This window comes from Ambystoma mexicanum, chromosome 8, assembly GCF_040938575.1.
Source record: "Ambystoma mexicanum isolate Mex_15411 chromosome 8, UKY_AmexF1_1, whole genome shotgun sequence".
NCBI classification, from domain to species: domain Eukaryota; kingdom Metazoa; phylum Chordata; class Amphibia; order Caudata; family Ambystomatidae; genus Ambystoma; species Ambystoma mexicanum.
Genome location: NC_090929.1, coordinates 64,629,916 through 64,646,675, shown reverse-complemented (window position 1 = coordinate 64,646,675; position 16,760 = coordinate 64,629,916). Strand labels below are relative to the sequence as shown.

The 16,760-nt window shown below is 46.5% G+C and overlaps 1 protein-coding gene across 8 annotated transcripts in view; it reads right to left on the bottom strand.

The window, feature by feature from the left end:
• The window catches only part of PRRC2B (proline rich coiled-coil 2B), a 1,218,749-nt gene that overhangs the window by 151,601 nt on the left and 1,050,388 nt on the right, over positions 1–16,760 (bottom strand). For 6 of the 8 annotated variants that reach the window (XM_069609284.1, XM_069609287.1, XM_069609288.1 and 3 more), the window contains 3 exons: positions 6,074–6,153; positions 5,392–5,475; positions 4,834–4,938 (listed from right to left, as the gene is read on the bottom strand). In XM_069609284.1, the coding sequence (XP_069465385.1) occupies positions 4,834–4,938; positions 5,392–5,475; positions 6,074–6,153 (269 nt within the window). The remainder of the gene's footprint in view (positions 1–4,833; positions 4,939–5,391; positions 5,476–6,073; positions 6,154–16,760) is intronic. The other 2 variants (XM_069609286.1, XM_069609289.1) reach the window with 1 other exon arrangement.

Here is a 16,760-nt window from a genome sequence, read left to right as displayed (position 1 = left end):
GTGTTGGAAACGCTCTCCCGACAATGGTCTATAGGCTCCCCGTGCATTTCATCGTGACTGGCCCTTAAGGGTCCTGCCACTGTAAAATGCAACCCAAAAAAAAAAAAAAAACATTTCTATCCCATTTGGTGAACAGAAATGCAAGTGAGACAGCAGCTGTCACACAATGTTTTTTTTTTTTTTTTTTTTTTTTTTTTTAAGTATTGCATGAGTCGGTAGGGTCAGTAAAGACCCTGGAAAGCAGTGGCATTACTCGGGAAGGTCGTCGGCAGCTACAGGCTCTTTCCAGTTCAGCTGCACTTCACGGTTTCAGCACTTAGCAAGCAGCACTGATGTGGATCGCTGGACACCGGTTGGACTTTCCGTGCGTCCTCGGTCCTGCACTCTGGTGAGGGGACTCTGGATCGGGATGTCATACGTCTGGAGGGTCCCAAGAAGGCTACTGGAGCTTTTAGCCAGACTCGTTCTGCGGCAGACTTGGCACTCGATTATGGTCCCTCAACCCGGGCTTCTGCAGTAACAAAGAGGTGCTAAGTGGAGTTCGTCTCGGGGTTAGTTGGCTCCACTAACCCAAGGGAAGAAGTAATTCCTGAGGAGCTTCTCTATCGAGGTGAAAAGGGAGATTAGCACAGCAGCAGGGCTTCACCGGGCAATTGAAGGTCCAGGAGATTGCTGCGAGCTTCTTTCAGTTTCTTCAGATGTTCTTCCCGTGGTCGACTCGGTTAGGCAAGATTGTATGTAGTAACCCTGTGGGAGAATACACCAGCCTTGTCCTTTTGGTAATAGATAACCAACCTATTGGTATACGACTGTACTACACAAGTTGGTAGAGTGAGCAAGCAGCCAGACTTGTCTCAGGAGGGGTCAACGAGATCTGTAGAGATGTAACACTGAGATTCACATTTCCAAGTATTCAAATAAAACTTATACTCAAGGTTTCCTAGTGAAATAATTATTTAACAGTCAGTTTTAAATAAGCATTCTTTAGAAAGGTCAATATGAAACAATAAAAATAAACTTCACAACACTCTCAGACTTAAGATAAGCAAGTAGATGCCCTTTTTGGATGTCACACGAATACTTCCTACACCCTGAGGTGACTTAAATTACTGGGACACTGTGGACATTGGTGCAATACTGAGGTAGGGGAAAAGGTTAGGGAAGGAAAAAGTTTAACTGGTTCTCAGAGCATGTGAATACTTTCCAATCTTCCCAATTAAGTCTAGGTTAGACGTTTCCCAGCAATACAAGTTAAACTTCTGCACCACCTATGAGGGACAGTTAAAACCAAAGACAATGCGTCAGAGTCTGCAGGGAGCCAGGACAGCCAAAGTCACTTTGCATAATGTCTAGGGAGCTGAGGCACTTCTTCAGATACCACAAAAGTCTTGCACAAGGTTTTAAGAGAGTTTGTAGAAAATGAATCACTGTGGGGCCACAAACTGTTAGGCGTGTGAAGGGCAAAGCAGCAAGCAACTCTGCAAAAAAAGCAGCTACTGCAATTGAGAACAAACAAGCTGCAGACCAAAAAGTACCCCTTTGGACAAGACAGTACCTTAAGGTTGGAAGAGGAGGATCCAGCTGGCTTCTGTTCAGGTTGCAGTCCTGCAGGTCCTAGGCCTCAGTCGTGGGGACAAGATGGAGGATGTCTGGAGGATTCCTGTACTGCAGTTTGAAGGTCGTTGGCAGCTATGGGTTCTTTCCAAACCAGTGGTTTCAGCTACCGGTCAATAGCACCACCGTGGTTCTTGGACACTTGATGGGCTCCCCTTGCTTCTGGGGTCCAGCATTCTGTTGAGGTGACTCAGGCTTGGGTCGTCCTGCTTCAGGTTGGTCCTCAGGATCTGCCTGCAGCTCAGGTTCGGTTTAAAGATGATGCACTCGTTTCTGGGTTTCCTGACCCCAGGGAACTCTGTTCCAGCAGCAGCAAGGAAGTACAGCCAGCAGGGAGAGGGGTTCCAGCAAAGTTAGTCTAAGGGGTAAGTTGGTCCCACCAACCAAAGGGAAGTCGTCGTCCGTTCCGGGCTTCTCTAGTCGATGCAAAAAATTGGAGCTTCAGCACTGCAGCAGGGCTTCATCGGTCAGTTCAACGGCCCAGGAGGCTACAGCAAGCTTCTCTTCCAGTTTCTTTCGTCGGATGTTTATTCTAGTGGTCGACTCTGCCTTTCAATAGACCTCGCCTTTTATGCAGGTGTTAAGGAGAATTCTCAGAAATGCGCCAATTCCCTCTACCTTAGGGACCTTCAGCAACTTTGTTGGATTTTGAGGACTTGATTTTGAGACCCCTTTTCCCCACACTCACGTATTTTAATGCGATTTTTGAACTCTGTTTCTTTTGGTTATGGAGTCTGACAAACTCCTTAAGCATCATATTTTACATTGTGGCACACATTACCTTTAGTGCAGTGACACAGGGAAGTCTCTTAGATTTCCCCAAGGTTTAAATACCTTCTCTGGGATAAACTACTGTTTCCCAGAGCAGTAAAGTGAAATTGACTTTACTTACATTTGTAACTTTCTAGACCCAACACACACCATCTTACAATACGATGCTGGAGGGGTTACCTAGTATCCCCTTTGTCTCGCTTCTCATGTGACAATTTTGTGTTAACTTTTCCTCACTGAATGGCTGGTGGCAGTGGTTTTGTTTTTACTACTGTGGTGTGCATTTACCGCGGGCTGCGTTCGCAGCTGCAGTAAAGCGTCCAAGGGTGCCATTTTTGTCAAAATAGCCCCGGTCTTCTTTTCTCCCCATTTCTTTGTGGAAAGGTCCTTCTTAAGATTCACTCTACGCGCCAAACCAGGTTTGGTCCCTTTGTTCGGTTTATCTTTGGCGGGTCAAGCCCACTTCTGGCTCCAGGGTATCTGGGGTAGGCAGGAAGTGAGGGAGGTGCCCAAACTCCCTGTGCTTAGTCTCCTAGGAGACCGGAATGCACTCTGATGGTTGGCCAGCTGAGTGTCCCACAAGGACAGCTACCATGCTGGGTATCTGACAGCTAGGCTGGAATGAAAGGGGGAGAACTGTATAAAAGGCGAGACTTTTGGTTTGGAAGGCAGTTGACCACTGGACGAAGGAACTGAAGAACTTGGAAGAGGACACCTGCTGCCACTCCTGGACAATTGGTTTGCCCGGTCAAGCCCTGCTACTGTGCTGAAACGCCAAGTTCGCATCGACAGAGAAGCCCCTGCAAGGATGACTTCTCCCCTTGAGTTGGTGGGACAAATCAACTCCAAAGTAAGCCACCTGGACATGCTTTTCGGAGCTGGTTGAATTTCCACAGAGTTGCTGCTGGAAACCGCATTAGCCAGGAGAGGAACATCAGTTTGTGTGCGTTGCTTTTAAGTGGCCAAGAGCTCCAGGAAGATCCTCCGGACTCCCAGGAAGCAGGACTGATCGAACCTGAGCCCCCTCAACAGAGTGCGGGACCTCAGAGATGTGAAGAAAGTCCACCTTGACAGCCAGGAACCATGCTTATTGCCATTTGCTGTACCGCATGGAACTGAACTGCAAAATAGCCACTGAAAGTAAAGTTTGCCGGTTGCCAGCTTTGACAGTGCCAATACTGTGCAGGAGTCACCCGATGTCCTCCCTCTTGTCCCCACGACTGAGGCACAGGAACAGTGAGATCTGCAGAGCTGTACAGGAACAGAAGTCTTCAGCTGCATCTTTTTCTTCTTTACTAAGGTACTGTAAAACTAGCCTAAAAGAACATCTCTTACTGCGGAAGCGCTTGTAACTTGAGCAACTCCCAAGTCTAATCAGCTTGTGGCCCTACATTTGATTTTTTATTTTATCAAAGACTCCTAAGAACGTGTGCAAAGACTTTTCCATTTACTTACCTGAAGTGCTGCATCCTATACAAAGACTTTTGCCCACTGATTTTGGCTTAGCCTATTGAATTGAATGACTCTTCTCTTGCTATCTGAAAGTATTTGCCCTGCTTAAGAATATTTGTAATTTCTTGTGTTCTAATAACCTTTGCCTTTTACAAATTACTGAGAGTATTCGGTATGCCAACAGTAAGGTATTAATGCCCCTAGCATCCTTGTTATTGAAGTCACCTGTGGGTGTAGGTGGTGTCTGTGGGCCATCCCAAAAGGGCCTCGTCTGATCCAGAAACTCAGTGTACAGTATGGAAGTATATTTGTGTGTTACTATTCTATTGCTTCCTTCTAAAGAAGGCTTTATAACTTACTGATAAATTATTAATTATTTATGCAAGAAACCTTGAGTGTAAGAGTGTATTTGAATACCTGTAACTGTGAATCTTTGTAACTCCACTACAGCTCACATTTCCCCTCTTGAGATGAGCCCGGCTGCTCAACATGCTACCAAAACTGTGTAGTACAAGCTTATACCAAAGGTTGGGTTGCCTATACCTTTAGTCATAGTTGTTTGTAGTGTTCCCAGAGGGTACTGCATTCAACCTTTGCCTAACAGACATCACACTAGGGATAGTATTACTGGCACGCCATGTTGACGTCCCTTTTCGAGTTTCAAAAACAACGAATACTCGCAGCTTCCACTAGATGTCGGCCTATGCACAGCATGTGATCTAAGCAGATTCCACAAGCCTCAGAAATATATATATCAAAGTGTACATGGGAGATTACCTTTAAAGTGCTCAGTCTCGGACTATCGCATAATACTAAAAATAGTATTTTCAGGGTTAACAGTGCAGAGAGGAGGATGCCAAGGAATGTTCTCAACATATGCTTGTCAGCAATTAAACATTGGTCTGAGGAAGTGGTTAAGTATCATAGGCAAGGGTTAGCCTCCAAGCACGCAAGGCCTGACAATCATTTAGGAAGTGGTAGCTCATGAATACAAACCTTCAATGTGAGCTCAGCAGAGGGGAAGGACATAGGGTTCAGGCTCATGCCTTGCTGCAGATGGTGATCTCTACGCAAAATGGGCATGGACTGCGATAAACTTGCCTGCAGAGGTGAAAAGGGCAAAAAAAAAAGGAAAAGACATTGAAATGCAATTCAGCAGTCCATTAAATCCGAAGCCCCTCATTACAGGGCACCTATTAAAGCACGGGCTATGCCGGCAAACTGCATCAGCCTCAAAGCTGCGCTCACTACAACGGAGCACTCAACTGTTGTGGGCACAGCAAGAGGAGGAAAGCTTGCAAACACGCCAAAGTCTTGAAAGGGGCATCTAAGGGTTGACAACTACAGAAGGACCACAGCCTTCAAAGAGGTTTATTTCATAACCAAAACCTAACTATACATCTATATTCAAATTCGGGCAGCATAATACTATCCACTGCAGAAAAAGGGATTTACCAAAACTACAAGCTATTAAGCAAAATCGCTTTTGTCTGCACTATCAAAATCCAGGCATCTGGCTGGCAGTGGCTTAAAATTGGGGAATATAGGACTTACATTACTGACAAGCGTGTCCTGCATCTTGACTGAGTTTGCGACAGTCCCAGATGCAGAGCTCTTGGGTAGGCTGAAATCTGAATCCTGAAAGGGGCAAATTAAGTAGTTTAAGTCTGATCCATAATTAGAACCACAACTCAAAAACACTCAATCAAAACTAACGAAATTAAAACCAAGACACTACATCTCTACATCCACATTCCTCACCAATACGACACAGCTTTAAGAGACTGCACATCTTAGCAACTCTACTAGCATGGACTACGCATGATCTTAGCAGATGACCTGCAGGCAACTCATTAGCTCAGTCTTGTGGTGAGGTGGGACAATCATTGGTCTAGTTAAACGTCTATCGCCAGAATAAAAAAATAAAACAAAGAACACCTTCTTTAATGACAGTAGATGTCCATACACCCATTATGGACTATCCATTAGGACTGCTCTACCCCATATGCATGGCACTGAAACTTGCTGCATTGAACATTAGCTGCTACTTTTTATGAAATTCACACCGCTCTAAACCCCTCACCTATGGTTATCTACTTTTCAAACATCATCCAGCAAACCCACAACGATGGTGGGCTCAAAGAATTTACTCTCGGTGGCACCTAAACAGAGAAAGCATGCACCCCGAAGGAAAAAAAAAAGAAAAGATATATACTCAAAACCAAATGCTGCTTACCTCAGTGGCGTTGGCTTCAGAGCTACTAAAGGCATTTGTAGGTTTACTCCAGGAATCGTTACACGATTGTGAAGACAGGGCTGTAAAGTAAATCTGGAAGTCAAATTGGGGAAATGAATGGCACCCAAAAAAATAGAAACATTATGCTGCACCAACATTAAAAAAATAAAAAAAGAAACAAGTTACTTACCTGTAACTGTTGTTCTCCAGCATGGGTCTAGCATGGATTCACATGCTCATGAATATTCCCTGTCGTCAGGCAGGGAATCCACGCTAAAGAAAAAATAAGTTTAATTTCTGAACTGTCTTTATCCTAACAACCAATCACTGAGCTCTGGGTCATATTGCCTCCAGACAATGACTGCCCTCTACCTAAGCCCCAGCTCTGGCAGCCATCTTCAGATTTGGTAGCATGTAAAGTGGCAGTACGACCAAGGGAAGAGCCGCAGTGGGGCAGGCGGGAGGGTTCACATGTGAATCCATGCCAGACCCATGCTGGAGAACAATAGTTCCAGTTAAGTAACTTGTTCCTTCTCCAGCATGGGGTATGGCATGGATTCACATGCTCATCAAAGAATACATAGCAGTACACATGCACAACCACGGGAGGTGGCAAGGCTCAACAATGAGCATCTCTTACCTCCTCACCAGGCTCACCTTCAAGCGAACAGGTTGTGCAGCACTGCTTGGCCGACTCTGGACTCCTCCCTGGAATCACAGTCGATGCAGTAGAATCTCGGGAAGGTGTGCATTGACCTCCACGTAGCAGGGGTACACCAGACAGGAACGCCGTAGTTGCAGCAATTGCTCTGGTCGAATGAGCTCTCGGACGGCCAGGCAACGTCGGTTTGCCACCCCGTGACAATGTGTGCAGCCGGAGAGCCACCTGGAAATGGAAGCCTTGGAGAGTGCCTTCACAGGGCCAAAGTTCACAAAAAGTTGCGACGTCTACTGGAAACTGTGCGGTTCACATAGAACTTCAGCGCTCTAGACACATCCAGCAAGTGAAACGTCCATTCAGCCGGCGACAAAGGAGTCAGAAAAAACACAGGTAACACAAAGGGCTCGTTTATATGAAAGTCAGACGGCACCTTGGGCATGAAGGAGGGGTGCATCCGCAGCACAATCCTTGTGTCGTGAAAAGTCAAATAAGGTGGCTGTTAGGGAGAATTCTCAAAATGTGTTAATTCCCTTCACCTTAGAGATCCCCAGCAACTATGCTGGATTTTGAGGACTTGGAAGAGTGACCCTTTTTCCCACTCATGTACTAAACAATTCTATAGGCATCTTTTCATTTGTGTCACACAGCACCCTCAGTACAGTGGCAGAGGGAAGCCTTTCAGTCTTGGTTTAAATACCTTCTTTCGGATAAACTACCGTTTCCCAGACTAAGCAAAGTGAAATTGACTTTACTAGTCTTTTAAATTCCTAGACCCAGCACACCCTATTTTACAATAGATTGCTGGTGGGGTTACTTAGTATCCCCCTGTGTCTAGATACTCATGTAGCAGTAATATGCTACCCTTTCTTCTCAGAATGGCTGTTGGCAGTGGTTTAACAACAAACTACCGTGATTTTTCTTGTCCACGAACTATTCGTAGCTCCGGTAACGTTAAATCACGGGAGCCATTTTTTTCAAGATGGAGTCTGAGCTCCCTCTGTAAAAACAGGTCCGGTCTTTTTTCACCATTTCTTTGTGGAAAGGTCCTTCTAGAGTGTGTCTCTGCGTGCCAAACCTAGTTTGGTCCCTTTGTTCATTCGCCTTTGGTAGGCTTCAGGAGTGAAGACCGCCTCCGAGTGTCTGGGGTGGGCAGGAAGTGAGGGAGGTGCCCGAAACTCCGTGCTTAGTCTCCTAGGAGACCCAAATGCACTCTGTGGCGATTGGCTGGCTGACTGTCCGGCCAGGACAGCCACCCTTGCTGGGTGAGTGACAGCTAGGCTGGAATGAATGGGAGAGAACTGAATAAAAGGCAAGTCTCTTGGCTCGGAAGGCAGAGTTGACCACTGGAACAAAAGAACCAAAGACGTGCTTGAAGAGGACGGCTGATGCAAGTCCTGGACTGTTGGTTTGCCCGGTGAAGCCCTGCTGCAGTGCCGAAACACCAGGTTCGCATCGACAGAGAAGCCCCTGCAAGGACGACTTCTCCCATTCAACTCCAAGGTAAGCCACCTGAACATCCATCTCGGAGCTCGTTGAATTTCCACAGAGTTGCTGCTGGAAACCATATAGCCAGGGAGAGGAACACCAGTTTGTGTGCGTTGCTTTTAAGCTGGCCTAGAGCTCCAGGAAGATTCTCCCGACTCCCAGGAAGCAGGTCTGACGGAGCCTGAGCCCCTTCAACAGAGTGCGAGACACCAGAAGCAAGGAAAGTCCATCTCGACAGACAGGAACAGAGGTGTTGCTATTTGCGGTAGACGCGAGGAGCTGAAACACTGAAGAGCCACTGAAAGTGAAGTTTGCCGGTTGAGAGTTTTGACCGTCCCAGTGCAGGAGTCCCCTGACGTCCTCACTTGTCCCCACGACTGAGGCCCAGGAACAGTGAGATCTGCAGAGCTGCATAGCAACAGGCAGTGTTCTAGATAAGATTGAGGTGTGAGTATTTTACTCCCCATTTTTAAACTTTGAGACTAAAATGTATGTGGCATCCAGCCAATGTGTGCAAAAACTGTATGGAAATCATTACTATGCAACACCTTTCATTACTTCTCTAAGATCTGGCCCTTTTGATCTCTCCTTTATATATGTAAATGTTGGAAACACAAAATCCCAGCCAATTACATAGTAAAGCAAACATGAATAGTATTGTGTGTTTTGAGGCTCCATAGCAGAAGTGTCTTCTGATGTTTAATGAAAGTCCTTGTTTCCTGGAGCTATTACTACCTAATGGTATGCTAATGTTATGGTACAACAGTGCAGAGAGGCTAGGGGCTCCATGCTAAATTCTACATCTAATCTCATGGTTAAATGGTTAATTATATAGCGCCTTTGGCAAAGCGCTGTACATAGAACATATTTATCACAATTCTCACCAAATCGAAGATGGTACTCAGTTATCAACCTTGAAAGGATGAAAGGCTGAATTCAAACCTGCAACCTACAGATCACAGCAAGTGCTCAACTGGCTGAGCTATCTTATTGGTTAACATCCTTCAGAGGTCGGTCAACTGAGGTATAATAATCACAGTGCCTAGATGTTGGACGAACCATGTATGAAATACATATCTGGATTATCACAGAGACCGGTTTTGCTTAGTTTCTATTACAAATCTAACTCATTTTGAACAGTGCTTGCACTTCCTGGATAGTCAGGTTTTGGATGATTTAATTGTCTTGAAGATTTGAGAGGCTGGAACACCTGTGATTGGTGTGATCACTCACCCTTGAACAAAGACTCTGCTACCACCGACTATTTATAGTAATGTACATCATTGATTGCAAGGTTGAATGGATGTAAACTAGACCGTGCATAGTCCTCATTTTACACAGTTTTTATAATTAGAATGTAAATTAAATTAGAAGTGTAAAAATGATCTGCCTCCGCATGATTATGCACACAGCACAAGAACTCTGAAAAATACAATGTGCAATACTGGTTTGCTTTCCCTAGAAAAAAAGCATTTGTTACTAAACATCAATTCTAAATTGCAACTTAGTTTTGCATTGTATTAATTTTACAATCCTAAAATGCTAGGAAAATAAATATGCACAGTGATTCTGTTTGCTCCACGAGCACCAACAAAGCAGAAGCTGAATGTAAAGTAACCAATCCTTTTATCACAATGTGTAGTTTCTTTTTTTGAAAGGCTTCAGAGAAATGCATTCCGTTTCAGAGGCCTTTATCCATGGCCTGCACTTACATCCATGTAGATAAAAACCAAAAGAAGTTTTGGTTTCTGTCAAGTAACCTGACCTTTACACTGCCCTCTGCTCTAAATGTATGTGTAAATGTACACAGGAAAATAATAAAGCTGTCGTATTTACAAGATTTTCATGCATAAAAAAGCCTAGTACGCACCTTATCTGGAGGCCTGGGAACAGGAGTCCTCTACTGCATCTTTTCTTTATTTTAAAGGTACTGTAAAAAGTCTGAGAGAACTTCCCTCTTACTGTAGAGTTGCTTGCATCTTCTACTACTCACAAGCCTAATCAGCTTGTGGCCCTACATTTGATTCTTCTTTTCTTCAAAGACTTCTAAAACATTGTGCAAAGACTTTCTATTTACCTACAAAGAAGTGCTTTAGCTTACATAGACTTTTGCCTATTGACTTTGGTTTAGCCTCTTCCACTGAATGCCTCTTATTGGGGGACGTGAAAGTATTTGCCTGCTAAAGAATATTTGTGGTCTCTTGTTGTTTCTAAATATTTTCCTTTGACTTATTACTATATGATCCTAAATGTCCCCAGCACCCTAGCAATTGAAGTCACCTGAGGGTGTAGGTAGCGTCTGTGGGCAATCCCAAAAGGGTATCTCCTGATTTAGAGATATTAATTAAGAGTGTGTAGTTCATGAAGTGTATTTGAGTGTCATTATATTGCTACCTTCTGAAGGCTTATTCTAACTGACTGATTAATAATTGTTTATTTAAGAAACCTTGAGTGTAAGTTTATTTGAATACTTGTAACTGTAAATCTCTGTGCAACTCCACTACAGCTCACATTGACCCCTCTTGAGATAAGCCTGGCTGCTCAACACGCTACCAAAACTGTGTAGTACAAGCTTATACCAAAGGGTGGGTTTCCTATACCTGTAGTCAGATTTGTTTGTAGTGTTCCCAGTGGGTACTGCATACAGACTTTGCCCAGCATATTCGTCTGTGCACAGCACCAAACGGTGAACCTCTTCCGTTTATGTCCATAGCATTTTACAGTAGACTATGCTTTGGCCTTGGCAAGCACCTCCTTGCAATCCGCTGGCAGATCAAAGCCCCTGAATTCCAATGCTGCAGGAGCCAGGCCTTCAGGTTCAGCGATCCTGGTTTGTGGTGCAGAATTGCACCTCCTTACCTGGCGAGAAGATCTGCGACCAATGGAAGCTTGACTGGAGGGGACACCGACATGCTGATAAGGTCTGGGTAACCAGACCTGCCTCTGCCATGCCGGTGCAACGAGGATCATCCTGCACCGGGACCGTCTCAGTTGATTGATGAGTCGAAGAAGCAACCGCAACGGAGGAAACGCATACAGAAACAGGCCATCCCAGGGGAATGAGAATGTGTCCCCCAAACTCCCTGGCTGGGGAAAACCTACTGGCGAACCTCCGGCACTTGGTGTTCATAGCTGTCGCAAACAGATCGATCTGGGGACTGCCCCATCTGCGGAACAGGTGATCCACTTGGTCCTGCCGAAGCTCCCACTCGTAACTCCCTGCTGAGCGAGTCGGCAACCATGTTCTTTACTCCTGCCAGATGAAAGGGTATGAGGAACATCCCCTGGGCGACGGCCCAGTGCCATAGGTCCTGCGCTTCTTTGGAGAGCGCTGGCAACCTGGTGCCCCCTGCTTCCTGATGTAAAACATTGTGGTGTTATTGTACGTAAATACCTTCACCACCTTGCCCTTGAGGGACGGGAATTTGTGGGCCCCCAGGTCCAGCACGTTGATGTGCAACGTTTTCTCCTGCGGCAGCCACAGGCCTCTAGAGTGGAGACTTCCGGTGTGAGCTCCTCATCCCTCCAGTGAGGCGTCCGTCATGACCGTCTCCGGGTGTGGTGGGGTCTGGAAATCCACACCTCTGGAAAGAGGAGCGCAAACTCCCCACCCCCATATCGCTTGACGGAAGCTGTCAAGCGCAATCTTGTCCTGAAAGCTTCCCGACACTTGTATTCAACGGTCGTCGAGGAGCTCCTGTAGTGGACGCATCCATAGCCTGCATAGTCGGATGAGGTAGATGCATGGCGACATCATGCCGAGCAGACTTATTGTCCTCACCGTGGCGACAGCTGTTGCACCTTGTCCAAGATGCCAGCTATCCTTTCCTCCAACGGCGACGCCAGGCACAGCACTGTTGAGACAGGCTCCCAGAAAGCGTCCTGTGATGGAGTCATGCAGGACTTTGCATAGTTCACTGAGAACCCCAGTTACGTCAGCAGGCGAACGGTTCTCGTGGTATGGTCGACGGCGATGTCCTTTGAACTGGCCCGTATGAGTCAGTTGTCCAAGTAAGGGTAGACCTGGATCCCCCGCAGTCGCAGCTGCACAACCGGCGCTAGGCACTTGGTGAAAACCCTTGGCGCAAAATTCAATCCAAAGGGAAGGGCCTTGAAATGGTAGTGCTTCCCTTGAACCATGAAGCGCAGAAACTTGCGGTGTTCCTTGTGATTGGGGATGTGGAAGTACACATCCTCCAAGTACAGCAACGACAGCTCAGACTTTCCAGTGCTTCCGACCTCTTGTCGTCGGGGAAGCAGTGCAGGATGGAGGATGGGAGCAATCTTGAACCACAGCTCCTGGTCGTAGCGTGCCATGATGGCGAGGGCGGCCTTGATGGTAGTCGCCGTAGAATAGATCACCCGTCGTCCCATAGCATCTAAGTTCCTCTGTGGATGCTGCAGAGGAAGAAGTGCCGAGGACTACTTCTTGGCCACCGGTGACACCAGAGTGCAGAGACGGTTGGGCCTGCAAGCACTTAGGCGCAGAGTCCGGCATCCTGTACTTCTCAAGCTGATCCCTCTCTTTGCCGTGGCCGTAGAATGGTTCTCTTCTTGGCCGGAGGCTCCCCCGTTGCCAGGAGGTCGGCCGTTGCTGGTGCCACAGGTGGGGCCACCGGCGCAATAGGCATCCTTCTCTATCTCAGACCAGAGTTTGCAGTGCAGGGAGAATGTCCACCGAGAGGTCTCTAGGAGGCAGTTCAGGCAGAGGTGGCAGCTGAGGTGGAGGCAGAATAGGCCGCTGGGGCACCGGCTGGAAGCTCATGCCTTCATCGCCATGCTGCTCTTAAACGGTATCCTCTCCATCGCGCACTTCCTGGATGGTTTGGAGTCAGACTAGCTCCTCGTCAGAGGAGATATCCTTACCCCTGGAGGGCCACTGTGCCCACCCAAAACCCCTCTTTGCTTCCAGAGGGGAAGGCCTCGGGGAGAGGACGGGCATCTTCTCCAGGGTCTTCTCTATGGGCCGGAACGCAGCCTCCCTCCTGGGAGGAAGGGATACCCTCGCCTTCAGGGTTGCGTCATGTGGAGCCGTCTTCGCAAGAGACGCCACCACCCCCCTCGATGGAAGGCTCAGCCTTTGCCGGGTGTACCTGGGCCTTCACAGTGAGGACCAAAGCCTTGTCCTGTATGGCCTTGGGCGTCCCAGCCACATTGTTCTGCCTGGCATTCTCCTTAGGGGGACAATCCGCCCCCCGATCCAATTTGGCCTTCTACGGCAGGTCGGTCTTGGGCTTCTCTAGAGTTTGCCCGGATGGTCCGACTTCTTCTAGCTGAAGATCCTGAGCGGACTGGTGACTGAAGCTGGAGACGTTGAACGCGCCCTGGCCGCTGAGGAGCCCGTCGCAACGGTCAAAGGTCTGAGAAGCCAGCTCAGCTTTCTTGGAACTGGGAGATGCATGCTGTTGGGACCCAGCCACTATTTCAGCCGCCTCTGCCGATCCTTCGTTGTGCAAGGGACCATCTCCTGGCAAAACGCACAATCTTCCTCCTTGTGCGTCGGGTACAAGCAGTAAAGACACTGGGAATGCTTGTCTTCCGAAAAGACGTTCCGCGAGCAGCAGCCGGAGCAAATCTTAAACAGGAGTGCTGAATCCTCCTCCTCCGACGTGGTCCACGAAGAAACTCGATGCAAGAATCCGAAAAACGGGTCCCACGTTAATCGGACGGTTGATCGCTGGAGCACCCGGCTCTATTGACCGAAAAAATAGAGTAACACTTCCAAAAATCGAAATAACGCAGTAAAAGCTCAAGAGGTAAACACGAGGACTCCCAACACTTGAACGTGCGGTAAAAATCTGAAGATGGCTGCCAGAGGAGGGCCTTAGGTAGAGCGCAGTCATTGGCTGGGGGCAGGATGACCCAGAGCTCAGTGATTGGTTGTTAGGAGAAAGACAGTTCAGAAATGTAATTGAAATATAAACCAATCACTGAGCTCTGGGTCATACTGCCCCCAGCCAATGGCTGCCCTCTCCCTAAGCCCCTCCTCTAGCAGTCATTGTTAGGGAGAATTCTCAAAAATGTGCTAATTCCCTTCACCTTAGAGACCCCCAGAAAATTTGCTGGATTTTGAGAACTTTTTTATTTTGTATTCTTGGTTTAACTGAACATTGCAGTTTTTACAAGTTTTGAGTTGTCCTCGAGTGTCTGAAGTGTTTTAATCTTTGGCGTTTGTTTTTTGAAGTTCCTTTCTGAGTTTTGGTTTTTATTCTTGTTCCTGTAGGTTTGTTGTTAGTGTGTCCAGTTATAGGCTGTCAAAAAATTGGACTACTGCAATCACTCCTTTTTTCATCTTGCCACTCATCAGGCGGTCCCACCAATATTGCTCTTCTAATATTCGCGTGTCTTGAAATAGGTGGCCGATGTGGGATTCTCCGTTTGTTGTTCTTTTGCATGTTATGAGTGAATGTCTTCGGGTTTCCAACGTTTCTTCGGTTTTGCAGAAGCGACAGTTGTTGTTGGCTGCTTTGCCTCAGATCACCAGTATTTCGTTCGTTTTCAAAAGGTTTAAGCGAATTCTTAGGAAAGTAGTTCGCGTTTTTTTTGTCCGGAAATTTTTTCAAATAATCAATCGTCTCACTGATTTTTTGTGAGTTCTAGGGGAGGTGCATGGTGAGTTTGTTTTTCGCTGCTCCTTCTAAGGTGTTAATCCAATCGCAAGTTTTTAGTCTCGCTTTTGTTTTGTTTTTCTTCTAGTTCTTTTTCTGAGCTTCCTATTTCTGTGAAGAGATCGTATTTTTTTTAGCCCAGGATGTTAACATCTTGTTTTTGTTCTTCTCCATTTCTTTTATGATCAATTTGAAGGTTTTCAAATTGGAGGTTTTGATTTTCCGGTACAGCATCAGGCCGTTTAATGCGACTGTAGCTTTCAGCGAGACCAGCGCGAGTTCTCTTGGGGCCACGACAGAGGTTCATTGCGGTAGGTTCAATGTCTTTTTCCAGAGGAAACCTTCCAGTTTCGACCAGATCGTGTCTGGTATCTCGGGCATCGCTTCTGTGCCATACAAGATGGTCGGGATTGCTTTCGACTTGTAAAAGTTGATTGTAGCTTGTAGGGTGAACTTGCCATATTTTCTGTGTACTTTCTTCATTTGTACCGTCACCGATTTTGTTTTTCCCCACAGTGTTTCTTGAATTTGGGTTTCTTTTCTGGTGCAGTTGAAGTTCACTCCTAAGTATATAAAGGAGCTGACGTTTTCTACCCTCTGGCCGGCAATTGACCACTTTAGGCTCTCCTTTGGTTTGTGATGTTTTTCCAGGATTAGCACTTTCGTTTTTTGGGTGTTGATTTCCAGGTCATTTTCCTTAGTGTATGCCAGTAGCCAGTCCAGTCTTCGTTGTAGACCTATTGCAGTTTCATCGAGCAGTATTATGTCGTCTGCATACAGTAGGCGACTGATTTTCTCATTTCCTAGTTAAGGGGGGAAGATCCTTAAATTCTGCTCGTGCTGCCCGATGTCTCCCGTGTAAGCGTTGTACAGTGCTGGTACAAGTGGGCAGCCCTGCTTTACTCCCCTTGCAGTGCTGATTTCTTTTGAGAGCTGACCCGTACCACTGAGTCGCACTCGCAAGGTGGTTTTGAGTACAGGCTTTTGATTGGGGCGAGGATAGTGTTAGGGTAGTTCCATGTAGCAAGTTTGTGCCAGAGTATGTCTCTATTGACTCTGTCAAAAGCTTGACTTAGGTCCACAAACGCCAAGAATATTCTCGGGCTCCCCTCCAAGATTTTGGCCTTCATTACACTCAGAGCGAAGGTGTTAGCCAGTGTCCCTGAGTTTTTTTTTTAACAAACCCTGACTGAAAGGGGTCTTGGCATTCTGAAGTTGTTGCCCTGAGTTGGAAGTTGTCTAGAAGAAAGGATCCAAATAGCTTACCCAGAAAGTCTAGAAGTGCTATTGGTCGATAGTTCTCGGGGTTCTTTTTGTCGTTTTTCTTGTGAATGGTGACTACGTTGGCTGTTGTCCAGGAAGGTGGTAAGCTTTTTGATCTGATAAATGTGTCGAAGATGTTAATTATCAGTGGGATCCAGGTCTCTCCATTCTTTTTCAAAACTTGATTTGTGATTCCGTCCGGGCCCGGCGCACAAGATGGTTTCAGTTTTTTTATTTTTTCCTCGATGGAGTCTCTGTCATAATCTAAGTGCCACAGTGTAGTGGTCTGTGGCTGTTTGACTGGGTCTTCGTTTCTGGCTTGGAGAATAGCTTGGTGAAGTGATCAATCCAATTTTGTTCTCCTACGCTAGTCAGCATTTTGAGAACTTTATTATTTTACCTGGAGAGAGTGAGCCTTTTTCCCCACTCACTCGTGTAGTTTGATACGTGTTTTACCTCTGTGTTTTCTCTGGTTATGGAGTCCAAACAACTTCATAGGCATCATCTTTTCAATTGTGTCACACAGCACCCTCAGTGCAGTGGCACAGGGAGGCCTTTCAGGCTTTCCCAAGGTTTAAATACCTTCTCACGTTACTAGTCTTTAAATTCCTAGACCCAGCACACCCTATCGTACAATAGAGTGCTGGAGGGGTTACTTAGGATCCCCTGT